General features: G+C 41.3%; 1 protein-coding gene across 1 annotated transcript in view; it reads right to left on the bottom strand.

Annotated features, from left to right (window-relative positions):
• TPO (thyroid peroxidase) overlaps positions 1-22,877 on the bottom strand; it is a 73,857-nt gene that overhangs the window by 13,104 nt on the left and 37,876 nt on the right. The window contains exons 6-7 of the mRNA XM_014577489.3: positions 19,603-19,809; positions 9,376-9,891 (exon numbers count right to left, since the gene is read on the bottom strand). Coding sequence (XP_014432975.3) covers positions 9,376-9,891; positions 19,603-19,809 — 723 coding nt within the window. The remainder of the gene's footprint in view (positions 1-9,375; positions 9,892-19,602; positions 19,810-22,877) is intronic.

The following is a 22,877-nucleotide window of genomic DNA, read 5'->3' on the forward strand; positions in this document are numbered from 1 at the left end:
TTCCCTGGAATTTATCATTTACTTTGAGACTGTCTTTGAGTGATAAATTAATGTTTGTAACTGCATGTAGTGTTTCTGAAATGTAGGGCAGAGAGGATAAGAGCCTGCAGAGTGCTGGGAGTCCTCTAAGCCCAAATATATTTATGGGATTGGAGATCAATTTAGCTCCTCTCCCAAGGCAGCCAGCACCTCATAACATCAACTCCAAGCTCCATAAAAACCTCCTAAAGAAGTATATTTTAATCAGTGATATCAATATCTACCTCTTCTAAAGAATGGCATTGCTGCAACAGTGGCCAACTTCATAAAATACAAGTGTTATTGTCATGTAATGTTCTATTAATCCAATAGTTGAATTACTTGTTAATAGAGTAACTAGACCCGTGGTGTCCAATCCGTTCTGAAGCAGTAGCGACTATAGTTGCCACTTATTTAAGGCAACTAGCCACACTCAACTGGCCAAATAGCCACATGTGACTAGTGACTAGTGTGTTGGACACCAGAGAATTAGATAACAGACTAATTCATGTGAAATAAAACATACTCAGTTCCATATGAGGAAAAGTCACATTTTCTCAACAATAAAAGCAGACATGTGGCACTTTAAAGATTAACAAGATGGTTTATTAGGTGATGAGCTTTCGTGGGGCAGACCCACTTCTGCCCCACAAAAGCTCATCACCTAATAAACCATCTTGCTAGTCTTTTAAGTGCTACATGACTGCTTTTTTTGTTTTACCAAGATCAGACTAACATGGCTACGTCTCTGTTATTTTTCTCAACAATGTGAGACACAAAGCCTTGATGCTGGTCTCTACATGGGAAAGGGGATTTATGCTTCCATTTGTGTACTCCTACAGAAAAGTGTATATAATTCTGTTTAAGCAGCATATTTTTAACTGCAAGTGTACACTACCCATGATCTAATCATTCATTTTTTCTTACTCCTCAGATGCAGGATGTTACCCTTAGGCTGCATCCAGACTGGCATGATTTTGTGGAAAAAGTTTTTCCGTTAAAAGTATTTCCGCAAAAGCACGTCTAGATTGGCACGGATGCTTTTGCGCAAAAAGTGCTTTTGTGCAAAAGCATCCGTGGCCAGTCTAGATGCGATTTTGCGCAAGAAAGCCCTGATCGCCATTTAAGCCATTGGGGCTTTTTTGTGCAAAACAGTTCTTCCCTGTCTACACTGGCCCTCTTGCACAAGAGGGCTTTTTCCCGAGTGGGAGCGTGAAAGTATTTGTGCAAGAAGCACTGATTTTGTACATTACAAAGTCAGTGCTCTTGTGCAAATTCAAGAGGCCAGTCTAGATGCACCCTTAGGGTGTGTCTAGACTACCTAGTTTTGTCGACAAAAGTGGACTTTTGTCGACAAAACTATACCAGCGTCTACACTACCGCTGAGTTCTGTCGACATAACGTCGAGAGAACTCAGCAGTTTTGTCGACGCTGGTATACCTCATTTTACGAGGCATAACACCTTCTGTCGACAGAACTCTGTCGACAGAAGGTGTTATTGCCTGTAACACTGTGTCCAGACTATGGAGTTCTGTCGACAAAGCAGCTTGCTTTGTCGACAGAACTCAATGTGTCTGGACGCTCTTTGTCGACGGAAGTTTTGTCGACAGTATCTGTCGACAAAACTTCCGTCGACAAAACGCGGTAGTCTAGATGTACCCTTAGAGTCTGGCTTGCAACAGGGCTTCAGGCACTATGCTGAGTGCAAATACAAAAAGAACACTCTGAGTCAGACTGCCACTGCAGCAAGAAAGGGATTGTTATTGTGCCTTAGAGACATTCAGTCCTGCTAGGGAAGAATAAAAAAGTACCACCTTACAAGCCAGATATGTATCGGACTGGATTATCCAGAATAAATAAAAGGCTGAAATAGAAATTACTTGCCTACAAAGAAATAATGCCCATTATTGTCACAGAACACTCACAACAGACTCCAGTCCAGATGATATAATATCAGGCTTCATTCTGAGAACACAATGTAGCCCCTAGTGGGTAAAGAGGAGGACAGCTATTGCACTGAGTAAAGATTGGTACTCACCGACCTCTTATATACTGTAGTTGGCATAGGTGGCCTCCGGTGAGCAAAGACCAATATGGGGTAAACTGTACTAATTAACTGCAAGCACTGCAGAGGCTATATGAATTCCTTATAATTATAAAAATGCTTGTGAGCCAAGTAAGTAGAATCTGCCGAATTTTAGAAAGATCTCCTTTAGAAATCATAGAAAATAACTAATTATAGTAACAACACCTATAAAATATAATACTCTAAAGTTCTACAGCATTTTTGGTCAGAGGCTTTCAACATGCCCTGTAAATACAAATAGGTCACAATGTATATAAAAGTTCTATTTATAATTGATTTATAAAGAGTTAATAGATGAGTAGGAGATGTATTAATAAATTATGAATCCATTGTTATAGCTTGTAATACAGAACAACAGGACAAAAGACCATAATGCAAATTGCACATCTATTACATATGTATAACATCTACTACATATTTTCTAACCCTTTACACACCACTTATAAATGGATCCTTAATATAAAATGTGATCCATTAGTGAATGTATCCTTCAAACACACCTGTGAAATAAGAAAGTATTATTCACATTTTAAAATGGCAAAAATAGAGGCAAAGATTAAATGATTTGTGCAAAATCACACAGGGTGTGTCTCCAGCAGAATCTACGATGAATAAATTCCAGATTTCTTGCCATTCAGTCCTGTATCAAAATCAGCAAGGCATGCTTTCTGGACATGAATGTAAAGGCACAGACCTCCACATATTTACAAGGAATTACCTAATCTTTTTCACATAATCCTATAGCCTGTTACCAGATTTAACCAGTTCTTTCTCCATCTACTTTAACAAACCCAACCTTTCTTTCTGTCCCAGGATTAAAATGCTAGTGCATGGCATGGTGAGTATCTGCACTGATTATTGTACCTCCTCTTAGACCTTTTTGAAATGCATGCTGGGAGTCTCCAGCCCATCCAGTAAGAGAGTATTAAGGTTGCAAAACAAAGGGCTCCCAGAGCCTCTGGCTGCTCTGAGGCTGCACCTCAGGCACAACATCCCTTTATGGATGCATACAGCCAGCACTGCCCATGGTTGCTGCCTCTCACTTTTCTCTGCCCGTCTTTCTTGGGGTCACAGGAGATTAAGAAGAGTGCAGTTCCTCTGCTCCCCCAAACACACATACTGCAGTTCTCTCTTGCCTTTTCTCAGACTAGGAAAAAGGGAACTCTTATAACTCCATTTCTTTTACTGCTCACCCATGTAAGGACTAGACTGAATGAGATCCTCATTCAGTGGGGATCTCTGCCCCATTGACCATCCCATGTCCATTGAGCCCCAGATGTTGGTGTTAGTTATACTGGTGTGAACCCAGAGTAATTCCACTGACTTCAATAATGTTATCTTGAACTGAAGAAATTGTACATCTAAAGAAATCTGGTCTAGACTGAAAGTGATCTGAAAGACCCCTGCCACATTCATCAAAGACTCCCATATCATTCTCAGTGCACAGTCCCAAAGAAACAGTGAATGAGGCAAACACACACATAATAATTATAGCATATGACCATACAATTAAAGTCAATAGCATATGACCAGACAATTTTAATCAGTACTGCTTATACATACAAGAAGGCAGAGTTAATGTTGCTAGTAGCATTTACTGGCATTGGCGTACTTAACTTTGCAACCTGAACATTCCTACATTGTTTTATTACAGGTTGAACCTCTCTAATCTGGCACCCTTATGACCAGTGCTGAACTAGAGAACTTGCTGAACCATGGGAGGTCAATATTGTCTAGAAGCATTACCAACACTTTCATTGCTTACAGGGCTCAAAGGGTATGTCTACACAGCAAAGTTATTTTGAAATAACAGCTGTTATCTCAAAATAACTTTACTAGTGTCTACACAGCCAAACTGCTATTTTGAAATTAATTCAAAATAGCGTCACACTTATTTTGAATTTTGTAACCTCATGCCACAAGGCATAACACCAAATTCGAAATAGCTATTTTGAAATAAGTGCTGTTTAGACACTTATATTGAAAAATGGGGCCTCCAGCCTTCCCAGGGTGCCCTGGTGGCCACTCCAGCCTCAACCAAGAACACTCCTCTCCCTCCCCCCTCCCCGGAGCCCTTAAAGGAGTTGACTCTGGCCACAGTGCCTGTGCCAGCTCCAAGCCTGCCAGCTCAGAGCCAGCAGTCACTGTCCCTGAGCCAGTGGCCCCAAAACAGGAGCCAGCAAGCCACTAGCAGCCACCCCTCCACCGCTCCCCAGGAGCAGTCTGCCAGCTCCCAGGAGCCTGCCAGGGTCCAGAGAAGGTGGGTGCCTTCCTGGTCCAGAGTGGAGATCATGGACCTTATTCAAGTTTGGGGGGGATGCCCCCAATGTTAATGATCTCCACACTAGATGGAGGAACACAACCGTCTATGGCAGGATAGCTGCTAGCCGGGCCATCAAAGGCCACATGCGAATCCAGGAGCAGGTTTGCATGACAATCATTTTGGTTCGGGGAGACCCCCCCCAATCCTGAGCCTTGAGCTTCCCCTCCCACTTCTTCCCCTCGCTTCCCCCTTCCAGATTCCTCCTCCCAGGTTTCCCCCTCCCCACTCCCACCCTCTCTTCTCCCCTCTCCCGCTTCCTTTCCCCAGTCTCACCAAAGTTTCATACCCTTCCCCCCCCCCCCCCCGTTTTGTTAAATAAAGAGAATTTGTGTTCATGAAAATACATGTATTTTATTTGACATCAGGAAGGGGGGTTAGGGAGGGGTAAGTGGAAGGACGTGAGGGAGGAATGAGGCACAAGGCCCCAGTGGGGCAGACCAGAGAGGCTCTTAGTGCTCCTCAAAGTGGAAGCTCTCCTGAAGGGCCTTCAGGATACTGACAACCCCCCAATGGACCTCCCGGATAGCAGCCTGCAGAAAGTGCAGCCAGGCTCACAGCAACGCATCCAAGAGAAGCACCAGAGTGCCCAGGGGCAGCTCTGGCTCCATGTTTCAGAGTGCTGTGGTGTCCCGAGTGAGGGCAACCAGAGCACACAGAGACAAAATGCTTTGCTGTCTCTCATTGCAGTAGGCAAGCAAGCAAGCAGGGAAAGCTGAGAACCAGCTGTCCATGGGGGGTCCCTTTAAGCACAGACCTCAGATAGCCTCAGGCAAAGTAACTCCTGACCTAATGCCCTGCCGGACCTGGTTCTGGCTGACCTTAAATGTGATTCAGCATCCACTCAGTGTGGACGTGCTATTTCGAAATAGCAAAACACTATTTCAAAATGCATTTTGTGTGTAGACGCCTTATTTCAAAATAGCATATTTCCAATTAACCATTTTGAAATGAGATATGTTGAATAACACTGTAGTGTAGACATACCCTTAGAATACATGTAAGAGTAAATTAGAGCTAAATAACAGCACAGAACACTGAGACCCAAGACTGGCAGCTATAAACAGATTTTAAGGGACTATGGGAAACTTGGCCACAACCATAATAAGTGGATATCGGGCTAACTAAAATCATGTCGGAACACAAATGTTGCTGAACTTAAGAGTGCTGGACTAGAGAGATTTAACCTGTACATGAAATTTTGTAGAATTTTAATCACATTAAAGGAACATAAATGTACTTTCACTGTCTCCTTAGACTGCAGGACCAATTTTCCTCTCATGTTTTTGCACTAGGACAAATAAAGAGTAACCTTGCACAAGTCAAGAGTTACACTAATCTTTATGAGCAGAAAAAAGGGATTTAAAGTAAACACCCCAAAATAAATCTGCCACAACATTGAAATTGTTGCATTCAATGAGCAGGAACTTGGTGGCACACTGAATGGTTTGGGCCCAATACATTGTACTTCCACATGGAATTAGTTGTACAAGCTTGAACCACACAGTCCTCATCATTTAGAACATTGTAACATAGTTCAAGTGTTGCCATGATTTAAACAATCCATTACAATTGTGTGGTACGTATTTGCTAAATCTCCATAACTAAACCAAATCAATTCCCAGAAACTTGAAAGGCACAACTCTTTTCCAAGGGTTCTGTTAATATCAAGTTTCTATTCCTGTTTGCTTGTCAGTAGATCTGTTTAAAAAGCAATATAAAAAAAATTGAATGGTAATAGAGCTTTTAAAAAAAGCTATTATTTTTAAAGGATGAACTGGTTCCCCATAAATATTCATCTTCAGGCATATACCGGACCTGGACATACTCAGATCAAAAGATGAAAATCTTAGAAAGTTATAGCAATTGAATACAGAATCCTGGAATGGAAGTTTCAGACAACTTCAACCACAGCTTTTACCTGTGCACTAGTTACAATAATACTCTAATAAAGATACTACAATTACATCCACTGAATTAGTGTCCCTAAATGGACTAGATCAGCTTAAATATATTACTCATATGTCACAGGCTGATCTCATTCATCTGTGATACTGGTAGAGCTAATGAGTAGCCCAGAATCACATAGAGCAAAACACTGTGCAAACTATGATGTTTAAGGGCATAATCTTTCATATTCCCATCCACTAAAATCAGAGTGCACAGAGACCTAGTTTTGGATTTCTGATTTGCACTTTTCTGCTAACTAGTAACAAGAACCATTCGAGCTTGTTACTATAACCATTTTAAAACAAAAAGCACACTTAAGAAAGAGGAACTGACTTGGTTAATGTAAAGAAGCTGGATTGATTACATTCTGATTCTAAACAAAGGGGTCATTTTTCCACATGTAGTTTTTTTAGAGAAACCAATAGTCCTACATCAGATGCACAGATTTCTTGAAAGACTCATTCTATGCTAACTGCAAACAGGGAGATCACGTGGAAGAAGAGTGATATTTTTTCATGATCATTAAAGTCTGTTTTCCTCCCAATTACAGGCAGTCCCCGAGTTACGCGGATCTGACTTATGTCGGATCCGCAGTTATGAACGGGGCTTTTCTCGCCCCGGAGGATGGGAGCGGCGGGACGCCCAGATGCGCCGTAGTCCGCCGCCCCCGTCCTCCGGGGCGAGAAAAGCTGCTTCCCATCTCCCTGGTCTGAAGGGAGACGGGGAGCAAAGCCTCGGCGCACGCCCGCAGTGGGACAGCCGTGGCGCGCCTGGACTGTCCCGCTGCCCGTGTGCTCTGCAGCTTTGCTCCGCGTCTCCCAGGTCAGCAGACCAGGGAGACAGCAAAGCCGTGGAAGACTTGGGTGGCCCCGCCACCCCCGTCTCCCTGGTCTGCTGGGGAGGGGGGTGCAGCTAGTGCCCCCCCCAGCAGACCAGGCTTTTCTTGCCTACCCCTGGGGTAGAGCAGCTGGGGGCTGCCGGGTTAGTCCCACAGCGCCGCTCCGGACCAACCCAGCAGCACCCCAGCTGCTCAGGCGTCCTGATTCAGCTGCTGCTGGTCAGTTTCAGCAGCGGCTGAATCAGGACGCCTGGGGCAGAGCAGCTGGGGTGCTGCTGGGTTGTTCCAGTAGCGCCGAGGAGCCGCGCTACTCGAGCAACCCAGCAGCACCGCAGCTGCTCTGCCCCAGGCGTCCCCAAGTCAGCTGCTGCTGAAACTGACCAGCGGCTGACTACAGGAAGCCCGAGGCAGAGTTGCTCTGCCCCAGGCTTCCTGGAATCAGCCGCTGATCAGTTTCAGCAGCAGCTGACTTGGGGACGCCTGGGTTTCTTAAGTTGTATCTGTATGTAAGTCAGAACTGGCGTCCGGATTCAGCCGCAGTTGAAACTGATCAGTTTCAGCAGCGGTTGACGCCAGTTCCAACTTACATACAGATTCAACTTAAGAACAAACCTACAGTCCCTATCTTGTACGTAACCCGGGGACTGCCTGTACTCTTCAGAAAAAAACCCAAACTGATGTCACAAATATTTCAGCTACTTCTAGCAATTACATGAAAGGCCTGTGGTCTCCAAAGTGTTCTAAACCTGATATTTCTGATCCAGTGCTATGGGTTATAACACAGCGTGCATCTACACTGCAGGGCTTATGTTGGAATAAGCTACGGAAATTGAGCTACATCAATTGCGTATCTTATTTTGAAATAGTTTATTTTGAAATTGGGACTGTCTATACAGTACGTATTTCGAAATAGAGCACTCTTTCTCTGACTTCTCTTATTCCTCGTACAACGAGGGTTACTGTAGTCGGAGTAAGAAGTCCTCCAGGTAGACAGTATTTTGACACTATTTCAAAATAACTGCCTGCTGTGTAGATGTGGACTATGCTATTTTGGAGTAATGCTAGTTATTTTGAAATAGTGTTGCAGTGTACACATACCCACAGAGACTGGACCAGTGTGAACAAGGAAAAATATCCATTTTCTCCATTAAAAAACAACTATAGATAAGATAGTTTTCCAGGGCTCGTCGAACCGTGGTGAGCCCTACTCGCCAGCCACGCTGTCTGGCAATCTGCGCATGCGCAGATCGGTCTGCGCACGCGCAGATCTCTCAAACCCGGCTCTTCCAGGTTACAACAATCTACTCGCCACGGGTGAGTAGATTGTATTATTTGTCGAGCCCTGTTTATGACCTACCTATTATTTTCATGTCCAAATTCATAGTTTAGAGTGAGCTGGTAATGTAAAGAAAGTTAACTTGATTTAGATACCTGCATGGGATATTTGCCCTACTTCCCTCTCAATCTATAAGTACATTCTGTAATCTAAGGATAGATTCTTTTCAAACCCCAATAGAATGGTTGGGAGAGACATTATATTTGAAAGTAAACTTTTGGTTTAATAATGAAGGTTTCTACTCATTGATTTAATATGAAACTATGTGTCTCTATTTTCTTATCTCCTTTGTTATTTTCCATATTGATTTCTCCTATCCAAGTTTTAGTGCCCCAGGCTTATGTCCTTTGGGGGTTATGTATCAGTTTGGCAGTGTGAAGCTTATAGTCTTTTTTTTTATGGAAGAAGAATATTTGTTTATAGATTTTGCATTAGAAACAAGACAAACTTTTGTGCACTGTGTAAATGCAGGAAACTTACCTTTTTATTTGTTTCTTTTTTCAAAAGTACTATAAAATGGGACCCAGAAACAGTGAAGAGACTTCAATAAAATAAATAGAAAGAAAAGTCTAATAGAAAATATAGCTAGAAAGTACAGTAAAAGACACCAGAAAAAAATGGGATGGGATTTAAACAAGTGAAGGACTCTAAATATTAAGAAGTTTGAGAAAAGATTGAAAATCTGACACCCAAAATCTGAAGTTGCAAAATAGGAAGACAACGTGATTCCCAAAAGTCCTTCAGGTCATGAAAACACATTTTCATTTTTCCCTGAATTAAATCCTAACAGTCACAGCAATGAATGGACAATTAAGTAGTCAGCCAACCTGATGTTGAGCACCAACAATTTTGCGAGCTTCTTGGTAAACTGTTTCTGAGCTCCAGTGCATGTTCAGTTTTTTCAGTGTTTTAGCCAGGCGGTTGTGTTCTCGCAGCCATAAGGTGTGCATAGCTGTCAATGAGATTACTTCACTAGATCTGCTGTCCCCAGCCATAAAGCATTCAATCCTCTCAGATTCATCTGAGTTGGGGTCTTGTGCACAGGAAGATGGCACCTGGTCTACAAAAGGCAAGTATTCCCGACCATTGTCATCATATTGCACATTAACTCCAAGGAGGCCTTCTTTGCTTGTAAAATTTCTCAGTTTCTTTTCCACAGCAGGTGTGCTGCCATAGACAGTGGAAGCATCTAGAAAGGAGGTTAAACCATTGATCTGTTCTCTTGGATTTAATGTTGATAGATTTCCAAAGAGAATGCTGTGGTCTCCAGTGCCACATACAGGAAATGAACGACGAAAAGGCATGCACCCTCTTCCTGTGGATAGTGTATCATTGGCAAATACCTGGGTAATAAAATAAATATTTTCTTCAATGAAAATAATGTAAATGCACTGGAAGTGACTACTGAACTAAGAGGTCAATAAAAGTTTCCAATTTAAGTTCTACTTTTCAGTTGCTTATATCTTTTTAAAATACCTGTCTTCCAGACTGAAATCTGTGTTATTTATTGATCTAAATATTCACTTGCTTTTTGAGATCTGAGCAAAAATAGTTTTTGAGAAAAGGCTGAGTGAAAAATACAGTTTCTCCATTAAAAACACAAAGTTGCTGCTATGTTTTCTGAACTCTTCTGTGACTGAATGGAACTCATGAAACTCATATGAAACAAGGTTCCATATGGAATAAAGGTACCAGTGGTCCATTGCTTTTTGTAGAGGCACATGGATGGAGAGAGACTTTGCCTCAGTAAAGATCTGATCCAAAGCCCATTGAAATCAATGAGATATATAGAGAAGCTGTGATGTCAAAGGAAATCAATATCCCATTTTCTTCAATGAGTTTGGGATTGTGCCCTAAGTGGGCATTTGATTAGAAGGTGCACACCATAGAGGCATCTCCTCTGAACCTCTTAAGGTGAGGAGTTACAGAGCTTCTCTCCTATAACTGTTCTTAAATCGACAAGAAGTCCTTTGGCACCATAAAGACTCAGGGTATGTCTACACTGACACCCTAGTTCGAACGAGGGAGGCTAATGTAGGCATTTGAACTTGCAAATGAAGCCCGGGATTTAAATATCCCGGGCTTTATTTGCATGTTCCCGGGCACCACCATTTTTAAATGCCCCGTAGCTCAAACTACCTGCCCATGGCTACACACGTCATGGACTAGGTAGTTCGAATTAGGAGCTTTAATTCGAACTACCTAGTTCGTGCCGCATGTAGCCGTGGGCAGGTAGTTCGAACTACGAGGCATTTAAAAATGGCGGCGCCCAGGAACATGCAAATAAAGCCCGGGATATTTAAATCCCAAGCTTCATTTGCAAGTTCGAATGCCTACATTAGCCACCCTCGTTCGAACTAGGGTGGCAGTGTAGACATACCCTCATAGATTTATTTGGGCAGAAGCTTTCATGGGTCAAAACCTCTTAATCAGATAGGACTCCTCATTGTTTTTGCAGATACAGATGAATACAGCTACCCATCTGAGACTTGTCTCCTTAAATTAGCAGCCAAAGGAACACAGGATCTATTTCCACTTTAGGAGACCCAAAATGATACACCTTCAATGAAAAAATGCTATTAAAACATGATTTTGAGTTTTAAAGAATATTCAGTTATGAACTTTGAGGAAAATATATACTTTTTTACTCACTAGTTTTTTAGCACTGTTAAGCAAATACAGGTACCGCTTACTGAAATATTCCCCAGAGGGGAATCATCTGCAGACATTTGATAAAGTAAAACACATCGGCTTAGAGGAGACACCTGACCTAATCTGCTTTTATTCCCTCCTATTTGTTTGCTGTTCCATTTTTTACAAATACTATAGCAGCAAAAAAGCATGAATAGATATATTAATGTTGCAGACATCCTACAAGGTGATACAATTAACTTTCAATTTTTTTCATTGTTGTGTTTAGGTTTTTGTTATTTAAACAAGTTAGTTTAGCAGACTTCTAACCCAGTGTTGACATGGGCACAAAATAGAGACAACTGGAATATCCTGTGGAAAGATCAAAGAGGTGTGGAGGGCCTGGAGCAACAGCATAGAAGTTTCTTTGGGGGTATGGAAACAGATTCTGAGTTATAGGGGAATGAAAAAGGCTAAAGGGAACTTTGGAATGGAGCTTAACTTTACATGGTGATATTTTTATCTCATTTGTGAAAGGGTTTTTCTAACTAGTGAAAGCTCATCACTGTAGGGAATGCTATCATCATGTTAAAGCAATACTTGTTTATTTTCTAAGCTTATTAAAAGTTTGCTTAAGAAATCATCTCACTTCTTTCCCTATTAGCTAAGAAGGATAATTTCAATGGCATGTTGTTATATTTTGTGAGTAAACACATATATTTTGTTTGTTTTGCTGTTTGTTCCTTCAATTATTAAAATCAATTATTTATTTTCCCTAGGGTTTCTTGTCTAGAGTTTCTCCCCATTATTAAGTCTCTTGATACTATGGTGGTCTCTACTTCCCTTCAGCTGGTAGAGTGGGCAAAAGGTTGGGATGCTATTCCAGATACAGACTGTGTCTACAATACAGAGTTTTTGAGGAAAAACAGCCATTTTTCCACAAAAACTTGCAGAGCGTCCATACCTCGAGCATTTTTGTGCAAGAGAATGGAAAAAACAGAGGGGTTTTTGCGCAATTAGTAATCCTCATTCTACAAGGAAGAATGCCTTTTTGCGAAAGAGTTATTTTGCAAAAAGGTATGTGTGGACAGGGAAGAGGGTGTTTTTGCACAAAAAGAAGAAAGAGGAAAAAGCACAGGTGCCTTGGTGGCCATTCTGTGCATACCAATCAGTGCTTACTTTCGAGAGAGTCCATGCAGTCTGGACACTCTCTTTTGCAAAAACGCATCACTTTTTTGATGCGCTTTTGCAGTGTGGACATGCTCTTGCACAAGAAGTTTTTGCAGAAGATCTCTTCCAACGAAAGCTTCTTACACAAAAAGTCTGTAGTCTAGACATAGTCACAGTTTCTTCCTAGCAGCCCCACTGATGGGAGTGGAAAAAGTGGTAAAGGGGGCAGTTACCCCACTGCCCTGCGAGTCATAAGGGCCTGGGGTTCCTAGCTGCCACCACTACTGCAGCAGCAGCAGCAGCTGAAACACAAGACCTTTTAAAGTACTGCTAGAGTGCAGTGCAGTGTGCTCTGGGCAGTGCTAAAGACTGGCCGCCCCACCTCTGCTCCTTCCACCTGAGTCCCCATCCCTTCCAAGCGTGCAGAGCCAGCCCTCCTTTCCCTGCAAGTCTGTCAGCCTCTGCTCCTTAGACTGACAGCAACAGAGTTTTGTGTGGATTTGACTGCCTCTTGCTTCTAGTTATCAGAAAAGGGTTCGAAGAGTTTGGCTATAATTGAAAGAAATGTATGTTTGGCCTTTAGCTTAATAAATGGAGAGGTCTGCAACAAAACAGACCAAGAGTTTATGGAGTTCACAGTGAATATTCTATGATTAACTGCCTCTGCAATTTTAATTCAGATCATACTGTAACCCAGTGGAGAAAAGCAGCATTAATGAACATTAAGGGACTGGCAGAACTGCATAATGAAGCCCTTTTCTTTTTCATGGCCTAAGTAGTGTGCAGTCCTAGTTGAATGTGCAAATGAACATTTCCTAAGTTAGTTTTTCAAAGACATCAAATATGACCTGCAAAAAAAATATTTCTTTTATTGAAGTCAATATAACATTGCACTTCTCTCTAAAATCAATGAATATTCCTATGAAGGCATTTCTTTGCAAATAATAACGTAGAAGGTAAAAAAAATCCATCATGGCTATTCTAGCCTTCCTTGTTTATAGAGGTTGAACCTATCTCATCCAGGACTCTCTGGGCTAGCAATATCCATGGTCTGAAAGGTCCAGGGATATTGCTAGACCAGAATGCCTCTGGACTAGAGAGATGGGTGGCCATGGGGCTAGCAGCAGAGCCCCAGAAGTCCCAGTGGCCTCAGGACAACAGAGTCAAAGCAGCCCCGGGGACTAGAGCCATAGCTGCCCCATTAGCTCTTGGTAATGGACTCCAATGGCTCTGGGGCAGCAAAGCCACAGCAGATCATGCAGCCCCAGGACAGTGGACTCCCAGCAGCCCTGGGGCAGTGGATTTGCAGCAGTCCCAGCAGCCTTGGACCTGCAGAGCTTTGGTAGTCCTGATGCCCCAAGAAGGGCACCCTCAGTGGCCCTGGACCTGGGAAGCTCCAGTGGCCCTGGGGAGTGGTGCCTCGTAACCTCAGAGCCATGCCAGCCCCAGAAGCCCGCCATTGAAAAGCCACAGTGGCCCCAGAACAGTGGAATCCCGGTGGTCCCATGGCAATCAAGCTGCAGCAGCCCCAGTGCTCCAGGGAGCAGAGCCAATCAGTCCTAGTGACATTGGGGCAGCAGATCAATGACAGCCAGGACTGGTCAGCGGAGACAGGAGCTGGTAGTCTGGGTACAGGGGAGCTCTACTGGGTCTGCTAACAGGAGAATTGGCTTTCCCTGGTCCAGCAAACTCCCTCCTGGTCCCAAGGATTCCAGATCAGGGAGGTCCAACCAGTATTATAAATGCACAAAGGAACTTGCTGATGGTGAAATTCCATTGAAGTGCAGCAGAATGAAAGTCACTAATTGTTTCAATGTACTGCATTGTCTGACACAATGATGGGCAACATGCATCTCATCTAGATTCTGTTTGCCCTTCAAGATATTTTGTTTACTGTTGCCCATGCACAGAGTTGCCAGATTCCTCTGGTTTCTGGCCATATAATTTTTTTCCTATTGGTATTATTAAAGTGACACGCATGTAAAGCAAGGGCATGCTAAATGAGGTGCATGCTGATTGTACACAATACTGACTGCAGGAGCAATGCACTCAACCAAAGCGCTGCACTCAAGCAAAGCGCTGCTATGGTTCAGTTGGCACACACAACAAATTCTAGGTATGCAAGTGCAATTAGCAAAACTATCCTACCCAGGGAGACCATCTTGGTTGCAATAATTTTGCAGCCCACTCAAATGAAGGAGGGCCACTTATGTAGCCCATTCACTAGCCTAGCTTTCCCATCAGTGAACTAATGCCAATAGCAAATTGGTTCTGTGGGAAATGACCACACAGTAAGGCTGTGTCTAGACTGCAGGATTTTTTCGAAAAAAGTAGCCTTTTTTTGAAAAAACTTCACCTGCGTCTAGACTCCAGCCGCGTTCTTTCTAAATTAAATCGAAAGAACGCGGCTTTTCTTTCAATGGTGGTACTCCTCATTTCACGAGGAATAACGCCTTTTTTCGAAAGTGCTCTTTCAAAAAAAGGCACTATGTAATGCAAACTGCTTTTTCGAAAGAGAGCATCCAGACTGCCTGGGTTCTCTCTTTCGAAAAAGCGGCTTGCTTTTTCGAAAGTACTGGTTGCAGTCTAGATGCTCTTTTTCGAAAGAGGCTTTTTTGAATATATCTTTCGTAAAAGCCTCTTTCGAAAGAGGCTTGCAGTATAGACGTAGCCTAAGAGGGGCTTGTTGGAGATTTTTTAAGGAATTCAGGTTTTGTGGATGTTTGCTATCTTGATAGCAAGTGAATGCCAAACCTCTGTTTCTGTATAGGAGATTCAGAGGGGCTAGGTATTCTAGATTTCAGTCATCTCACCTCAGTGTGCAACTCAGTTTCCTGTTGCGTCTTTTGTGTCTTATCAGTTTTGGTTGTAAGTTTTTCAGGACTGTCTCCTTTCTATGTGTCTGTACAGGGGGACACCGATATCAGTTGGAAGCGCTAGAAATGACAGTAATACAATAAATAGTAAGTCAGGGTAGAACCAGTACACTACAGGAACCCTTCCAATGCTTCTTTGTGCCTTGACTCTGACCTGAAGTGACCACTGTAGGGTGAAAAAGCATCTCTATCTCCTCATCTATTTAAGTATTATACAGCTATTTTATAGATATAAATCATGCTGGTGAGTTTTGTCATTTATTGTGAAGGGGCCCCATGAAGGGGTCATACTGAACAGGTTTCCTCTGTTTTGAAGCATTCTAGTGCTTTAAAAAAGATTCCATATACCTTGCCCTCAGATCAGAAGAGATTAATTAAAAGAAATGAGACATAAAGCCTAGATAGGACTCAGAAGGGCTAGGATTGCTATGACTAAGTATGCCTTTTAAGGGTCTCACTTGAAAACTAATAACTTACTGATCATTAATATTCTTGCATAGTCTATATGTTGCATAGTCTAATAGTTAATTAATGTGGGAGAGAGGATAGCATGCCATCTGCACCCACCAGGAGACAGAAGCTTGGTCTGGATTTTATTTTTCAGAAAAATGTACTGCAAAGGTTTACTGGTCTATAAAGACTCTGTGTGTGTCTCTGTGTATGGCTGAACCTCAAGTGATAAGAAATTGAATCAATTGTGTGTAATATTACTGTAGAATAAAAGCCTATAGAGTGAACTCTCTAATGAAAGCTAAAGAAACACTGGTTATTAATATCACTGTGAACTTTACATATTAACATTCTGTAAGGAATTAGGAATACTCAATGATATTAAGTTGTACAATCTCCTTAGACAAGAGCAGATGTCACAGGTACTTTCCTATCTCCCACATTAATTAACTATTTTGGAATCAGAAACCATGGAAAACCTATTTACATAAAAATGGATGGATAATGGGAAGCCCACAGGAAAGGAGAAACAGTATGAAGTCAACCTGCCTCCTGGAACAAGTTTATTGAACTGTGGAAGACAGAGGTGAGGAGAAAACGCATCCTTGGCATCCCTCACTAGAGAACAGAGCCCTTGCAAGCTGAGAAAGATGGTCCTTCAGTTAAGGGGGTATAATACCTTCTTATACCTATTATTATCTGCCACCTAGGATGAGAAAGGAAACCAGAACTTTGTACTTTTGGAAAGTCCCAATTGAGGGGAAGTTAGCCATGGCTGGGAAGAAAAATGACATATGAGAGAAACATCTTGAACAAAGCCTGTATCTTACTACATTCATTTTTAGACCCTTAGAACTGCATTTTGGTTTGGCTACATCTATACTAGTGGCTTCTTGCACAAGAACAGCTGTTCTTGAGCAAAAACTTGCCGGGTGTCTACACTGCACGCTCGTTCTTGCACAAGTAAATTTACAGTCTAGTGTCGGAAAATATGGCTTCTTCCAGAAGAGTTATTCCTCTCCCCACGAGGAATAAGCCCTCTTGCACAAGAGCGTTTGTGCAAGAGGGCAGTGTAGACAGGCAACATGAATTTCTTGCGCAAGAATCCCTTATGGCTAATGTGGCCATCAGAGCTTTCTTGCTCAAGAGAGTGTCCACACTGCCATAGACGCTCTTGGGCAAAAGCACATCTCTTGAACAAAAGCACATGCCAGTGTAGACGCTCTTGTGGAAGACTTTTTGCACAAGAGCTCTTCCACAAAACAGTTCTTGCGCAATAAGATGCCAGTTTAGATGTAGCCCATCTGTTTTCATTTCATTCATCCTATGTATATTGTATTTGTTAATAAATGTATTCAATTTTACCATTAACCAACTCAGTGCTGTATTTTATATTTATCTTCAGTTAAATTAAGAAACTGGGATGTGGTTTGGGTCTTTAAAGGAACAAACAAACCATGCTAATTCCCAGAACTGTTTAGGAGAGGGCTGGACATTGCAGAACACAGAGTTTGGAAAAATTTTGGCATGTTGGGCTCACTGCCCTTAGTAACAAAAGCTGCCAGAAACCCACGGGGTGGTGGAGCTGCAGACCAGTGGCTGGGGTCAGAGCTGCTGAGCCAGGGATGTCTGGTGCCTAGAAAATGAGGGTGTGACATACATGCTGTTAGGCTCATTGTGAGCAGCCCAGGGTGGGTGTTACAACAGTGAAGCATTATGAAGTATCCAAGTATTGAACAGACAGACACACAAACCACCACTGGTCTGGATTGCACCTCTGAAACTGAAGGTTTGTAATATGGACTTTTTTGTTTTTAAAAATGAAAAAAGAAACTACTGTAGTTGAGGAAAATTTTATTAGCTCCTTATTTCAAAGTTAGAAAAAATGCTTCACAATAAAGAACTGATTCATGTAATGTTTCCCATTGCCTTTCTAAAAGTGCATGTGAAGTGCTTGGCATATAACTCAGAAGAAGTAGAAGTACATCCATCTTCATCTGCACCTACTTAAACTAGTATTAGATTTAAGAACTCTAATGGATATGGATGTACAGCATGCTAAAAGTATTTTTCACAATTTAACAAATATTCAATGTAATACCATTTGTTACAAAAGGAACACTCCAAAATTGCTTAATTAATGTGCTTTTTTGTTCCAAGGAAATGTCAGCTACTGTCCTCAAAGTCTCTAAAACTTTGTAAGAAAGTAAAACTCAGATTAAAAACACTCTGCACGTAACAGGGCCCATTAGAAAAATGAACCATCTTCATTTGATATTCTCAAAATGCACATATCATGGCATGTTTGATATGTCTTGGCAGGTAAAAATGTCAAGTAATGATGAGGAGTATGATTAACAAGAAGAAACAGATGCAAGAAGATAAGGACACATCTCTTAGGAGCCTCTTACCTGAGAAATTAAAAGAAGAAAATTGGGGGAGGGGGGAGTGTGCTAGGAGACTCTTCTGTAACTACATCATGCTATCGGAAAGGAACTGCCAGACAAGAAGCATATCATAATTAAGAGGCTTAACTAGCGAAATGAATGAGTAAAATATTCCAACTTCTTCCAGATATCAGCACAATAAATGTCACTTTCTTTGGCTTGGAATCATCAAAGAAACAATAAACAATAGAGGTGGGCAAACCTCAACATATTTCAAGGTTCAGATGACAGCTTAGATGAGAAAAGGATCCAAAAGTTAGGCTATTCATCCAAAGCTTATTTTAAACATCTAAACAGTTTGAAACTTTCTCCATGATTTCCCCAACAGTCTCACTTGCTACTCAGAAGTTATGGACCTGATCCTCCATCGCCTTGCCCATGTACAGTCATTTATACAAGTTGCAAGATGAATGAAAAGTGGGCTACTAGTCTGAATTACTAGGAATTTACGCCTATTGTGCACTCACTGCTCAATAGCATAACAACTGCATAAGGTGCAGGGAAATAGAGAATCAAGTCTTGTATGTTAGGGGAATCCATAATTGTTCTCTGGAAAGCTCTATACAGGAGCGGAATCAGTGCCTTCAGAGTAGAGACAGTCACGGGACTGAAGTCCATTTTTATGATTTTGAACATGAAATTCTTCACTGAAGCTCTGGTGTGTGGGAGGGACAACTCAGCATTATTCTGAACATAGGGTGGGTGGGAATAGAAACAATCTTTCAGGACAGCATGTTGAATTGTAAGGCTCCGTGACAATACATCTGTGAGTTTTAAACTGTATTTTGAGTTTGCCACCAAGCATCTGTGTGAAAGAATGATCTCACTGATAAATTAATCAGACATGGTACAGAATCTTGAATCAATGCCAACTCATTTCTTTTCCTACTAGGAAATAACTAGCTACTGAATTCCAACTTTTTCCATTTTCTCAAAAGTAATGATCCAATGACTGTATGTTTCTGAAAAACTCTGAAGATCATTTTAGCCACATCTCCTTTCAAAAGTTTGTATTAGCTGGTTGAAATACCCTTCCCTTTACAGGCTAAAGTTACTGCACTTTATCTGAGTGACAATTTAAAAAGAGAATTATTTATGGCTATTTTCCTACCTTCCTCTCTGGAATTCAAACCTTGATACATGAGAACAGTAACATTTTTCTTGTCTAATAAGAAGAGCTCTCTGAATCATGTACCCCAAATGCCAAAAATCATTATGTTTGTACTAAATATCTTTGCCACCCTAATTTTATCTCCCTATTTATATGTGGAAGAGAAGACAGGCTCTCTCTCTCTCTCTCTCTATTTATTTATATATCTGCCTTCCTATATTATAAATGAATTAAGTTGGATGGAACAAAAACATTACTTTTTGTTTTGTTATTTCTGAATGAGCTATCAAGTCCCTTAGTTAGTCTCACAATCTACTTTACCTCTTTGCCAACTATGCTTCTATTGAACAAATACATTTAGCACAATACCTTTATTGGAAAACATTGTTTTTGGTTTTCACATGTCAGTTGGCATTCTACTCCTTTTAGAAAAGCAGCTCCATTTGTGCTCTGAGGGGTGAATGACATGTCATGACTTATGTATTGTCCCCACACCATAATAGCATCAGAATATAGATTATCTTCCGTAACAGCCTGATTAGATGCATGAATAATTCTTCTTGTCACTTCACGAACCTAGGAAAGAAAGAGCTAATTTACCTGGTATGCCAAATATTATTTACTTTTCACATATAAATAAAACACTAAAAAGCAGAGGAAGTAGTGATAAAAGCTATCACTTTTTCTAGGATATTTTATGTTGTGGAGTACGTCTAATGGCTTGTTTTAAAAAGACACTGACAGGCTGGCATTTCTGTTCAGAACCTGAGATGTCAGTATCACAAAGCGGGTTCAAAGATATTTCAGTTGAGTTTCTCTGGGTATGTCTACACTACCCCGCTAGTTCGAACTAGCGGGGTAATGTAGGCATACCGCACTTGCAAATGAAGCCCGGGATTTGAATTTCCCGGGCTTCATTTGCATGAGCAGGGCGCTGCCATTTTTAAAACCCCGCTGGTTCGAACCCCGTGCAGCACGGCTACACGGGGCACGAACTAGGTAGTTCGAACTAGGCTTCCTAGTTCAAACTACTGTTACTCCTCATTCCACGAGGAGTAACGGTAGTTCGAACTAGGAAGCCTAGTTCGAACTACCTAGTTCGTGCCCCGTGTAGCCGCGCTGCACGGGGTTCGAACCAGCGGGGTTTTAAAAATGGCGGCACCCCGCTTATGCAAATGAAGCCCAGGAAATTCAAATCCCGGGCTTTATTTGCAAGTGCGGTATGCCTACATTACCCTCCTAGTTCCAACTGGGAGGGTAGTGTAGACATACCCTAAGTGTAGTTACCAAATGAGTAGCACATCTCTGCTCAGATTCTTTTCTGAATCTTACAAGTTTTCTTTTTCAGTGCTTAAAGTTTTCATTCTACTTGTTCTGTTCTCTAGTTTGTTTAATGAAGTGCTATGTTAGCAGAGGTAAAGATCACAAATTAATGAAATCTGCAACAGAGGGGAAAAACAGCATCAAAATATATACAATGCCGTGTGTGTGTGTGTGTGTGTGTGTGTGTGTACACACACACACACTCTCACACACACATGACATTAAGGCACTCATTTCATTTTTGAATACTGAATGGTATTTTAAAGTGTAGCTTAACATAAGGAGGAGGGGTAGTTTGTTGGTGTTATGCTAAATGTATGATCAGCTATATACTAGCAATAGTACTAGCTTTGTTTTAATGTGTTTTACTCCATTAGCTTAAGACTTAACGAAACTGAAAATATGAGTAATTGATAACATCTACTGTAAAATTTTTCATTCAAATGTCAGTTTTTCATTTATAAGCCCCACACTGTACTGTTTAAAATTATGATGTAATTTATTTTATAAAAGGAGTTGAAAGTGACATTAACACTACATTCTGTCTCCCATCGTTATTAAATATGTGAAGGGTAACATGACAAGACAGTGTGAATACAACAAAAGACTATGTTTTCTGATTCAATGCAGTAAAGAATAAACCTGAACATTTGATATGGGCTAAACTAGAAACACCAGATACAACCTTCTTCACTGAACATGGGGAAGTTTGTTTCCATTTCAGACATAAATGCTTCAGTTCAGACCTCAATATTGCCATCTCTGCGGTATTATAACAATTTGCTGTGCCAAAAGCCATCACATGCTATTGCAGTGTGTAGTGGTCAGTTGCAGAAGAACTTTGTACATGTTAGTTTAGGGATGGTGAGGCCTCCATTCTTTCCCCCCTTTCCCTTTTCCCTCTATCTGATGAGCCAGAAGCAAGTCTTTGGGAACATACACCACTTAAGATAAGCATTGTTGCCAGTATAGCAAGAACAAGTATAAGATAAGGGTAAAGGGCAAGAACGCATAAACAATTCTGTTTACCCTAATGTACTGATCACGTAAACAGGGCCAAAGAACAAGAAGATCCAGATCAGAACCAGATTGATAACTAACAGCTAAGTTCTACATCAGCATGTAATGAGTAATCTCTGAAAATTTCCAAACTGCCAAACAAGGCAGGGAAAACTGTATTTAAGGCTGCCTCAGAGCCTAGCAAATCAGACTTCACCCATGGGCTTTGGGTACCGGTGCCTCGGAAGCTGAGACAACCCACTTCGTCCATAGCCTACCCAGGGGCCCAGGCTTGCAGAAAGGGACGTAAGATATGCCGCTTCTTTGTTATGTTGATCTTCCAGTTATGGGGCACAGCTGTTAGCTGTCAGGAAATAAACTACTTGTGTTTGACAGATACTTGCGTGGTGTATTTTGTACTTTGGGAACCCAGTGTTGGACCTTAGACTTACTCTGGCCGGCTACACAGTGGTTCCTTGCTATACCGCTTTGAATTACATGAGAGATACAATTTTGTTATATTGGTAATATTTGTGCAATTATGTTTTATTCGTGTTTAAAGACATTGTACTGATGTGTGAATTAACAATATATTTTGCAGTACATTTCCCATTTATGTTGCCACTTAGAAGCTATCCTATGTAACTATTGTGCATATAATAATATTCTTATGGTGAACTAATGATTTCTTTTTCAAAGGTTCCTATCACAGTTACAGAGTAATGGTTCTTGGTTACCTCAGCCAATAAGTTCATTAAAAGACCACATAATTGTCAATGTACATAAAGCAGGATTTTCCATTGGCCACTTTATGGGTATAACTCTCTCCACAACTCTCTAGAAAATACTTTTATAAAGCAAGCTTGGTATGAATATCTGATTTGCTAATCCCTCAGAGCAAATTTCAACTCAGTAGTTAGTCAATTTGGACCATTACCAATCTATTTTCAGACAAAGTGTTGGTGTTATAAACCACTGAATGCACTACTGTGATGCAGCTATAAGAATATGTATTAAAGTTTTCATTGGTAAGGTTTTGCCTTCTTTCTTAAATGTCAAATCCATGCCTATAATTCAGGTACTACTTAAATATCTAATAATGGCCTAAATCCTTCCTCAGAGAAACTTCAACTGAAGTCATGTCTCAGTAAGGTTTGAGTAAAAAGTGAGGATCTCAGTGGTTGGACCCCTAAATAGATACTTAATTAAAACACAGCAATCCAAAACTTAGGCCATGTCTACACTGGCAAGCTTACAATAGCACCACTGTAAGAACATTCATATGCCCATGTTATGCTGATAATAGGAACAAGCTCTCCTGC

Source organism: Pelodiscus sinensis, chromosome 3 (genome assembly GCF_049634645.1).
Source record: "Pelodiscus sinensis isolate JC-2024 chromosome 3, ASM4963464v1, whole genome shotgun sequence".
Lineage (NCBI taxonomy): Eukaryota > Metazoa > Chordata > Testudines > Trionychidae > Pelodiscus > Pelodiscus sinensis.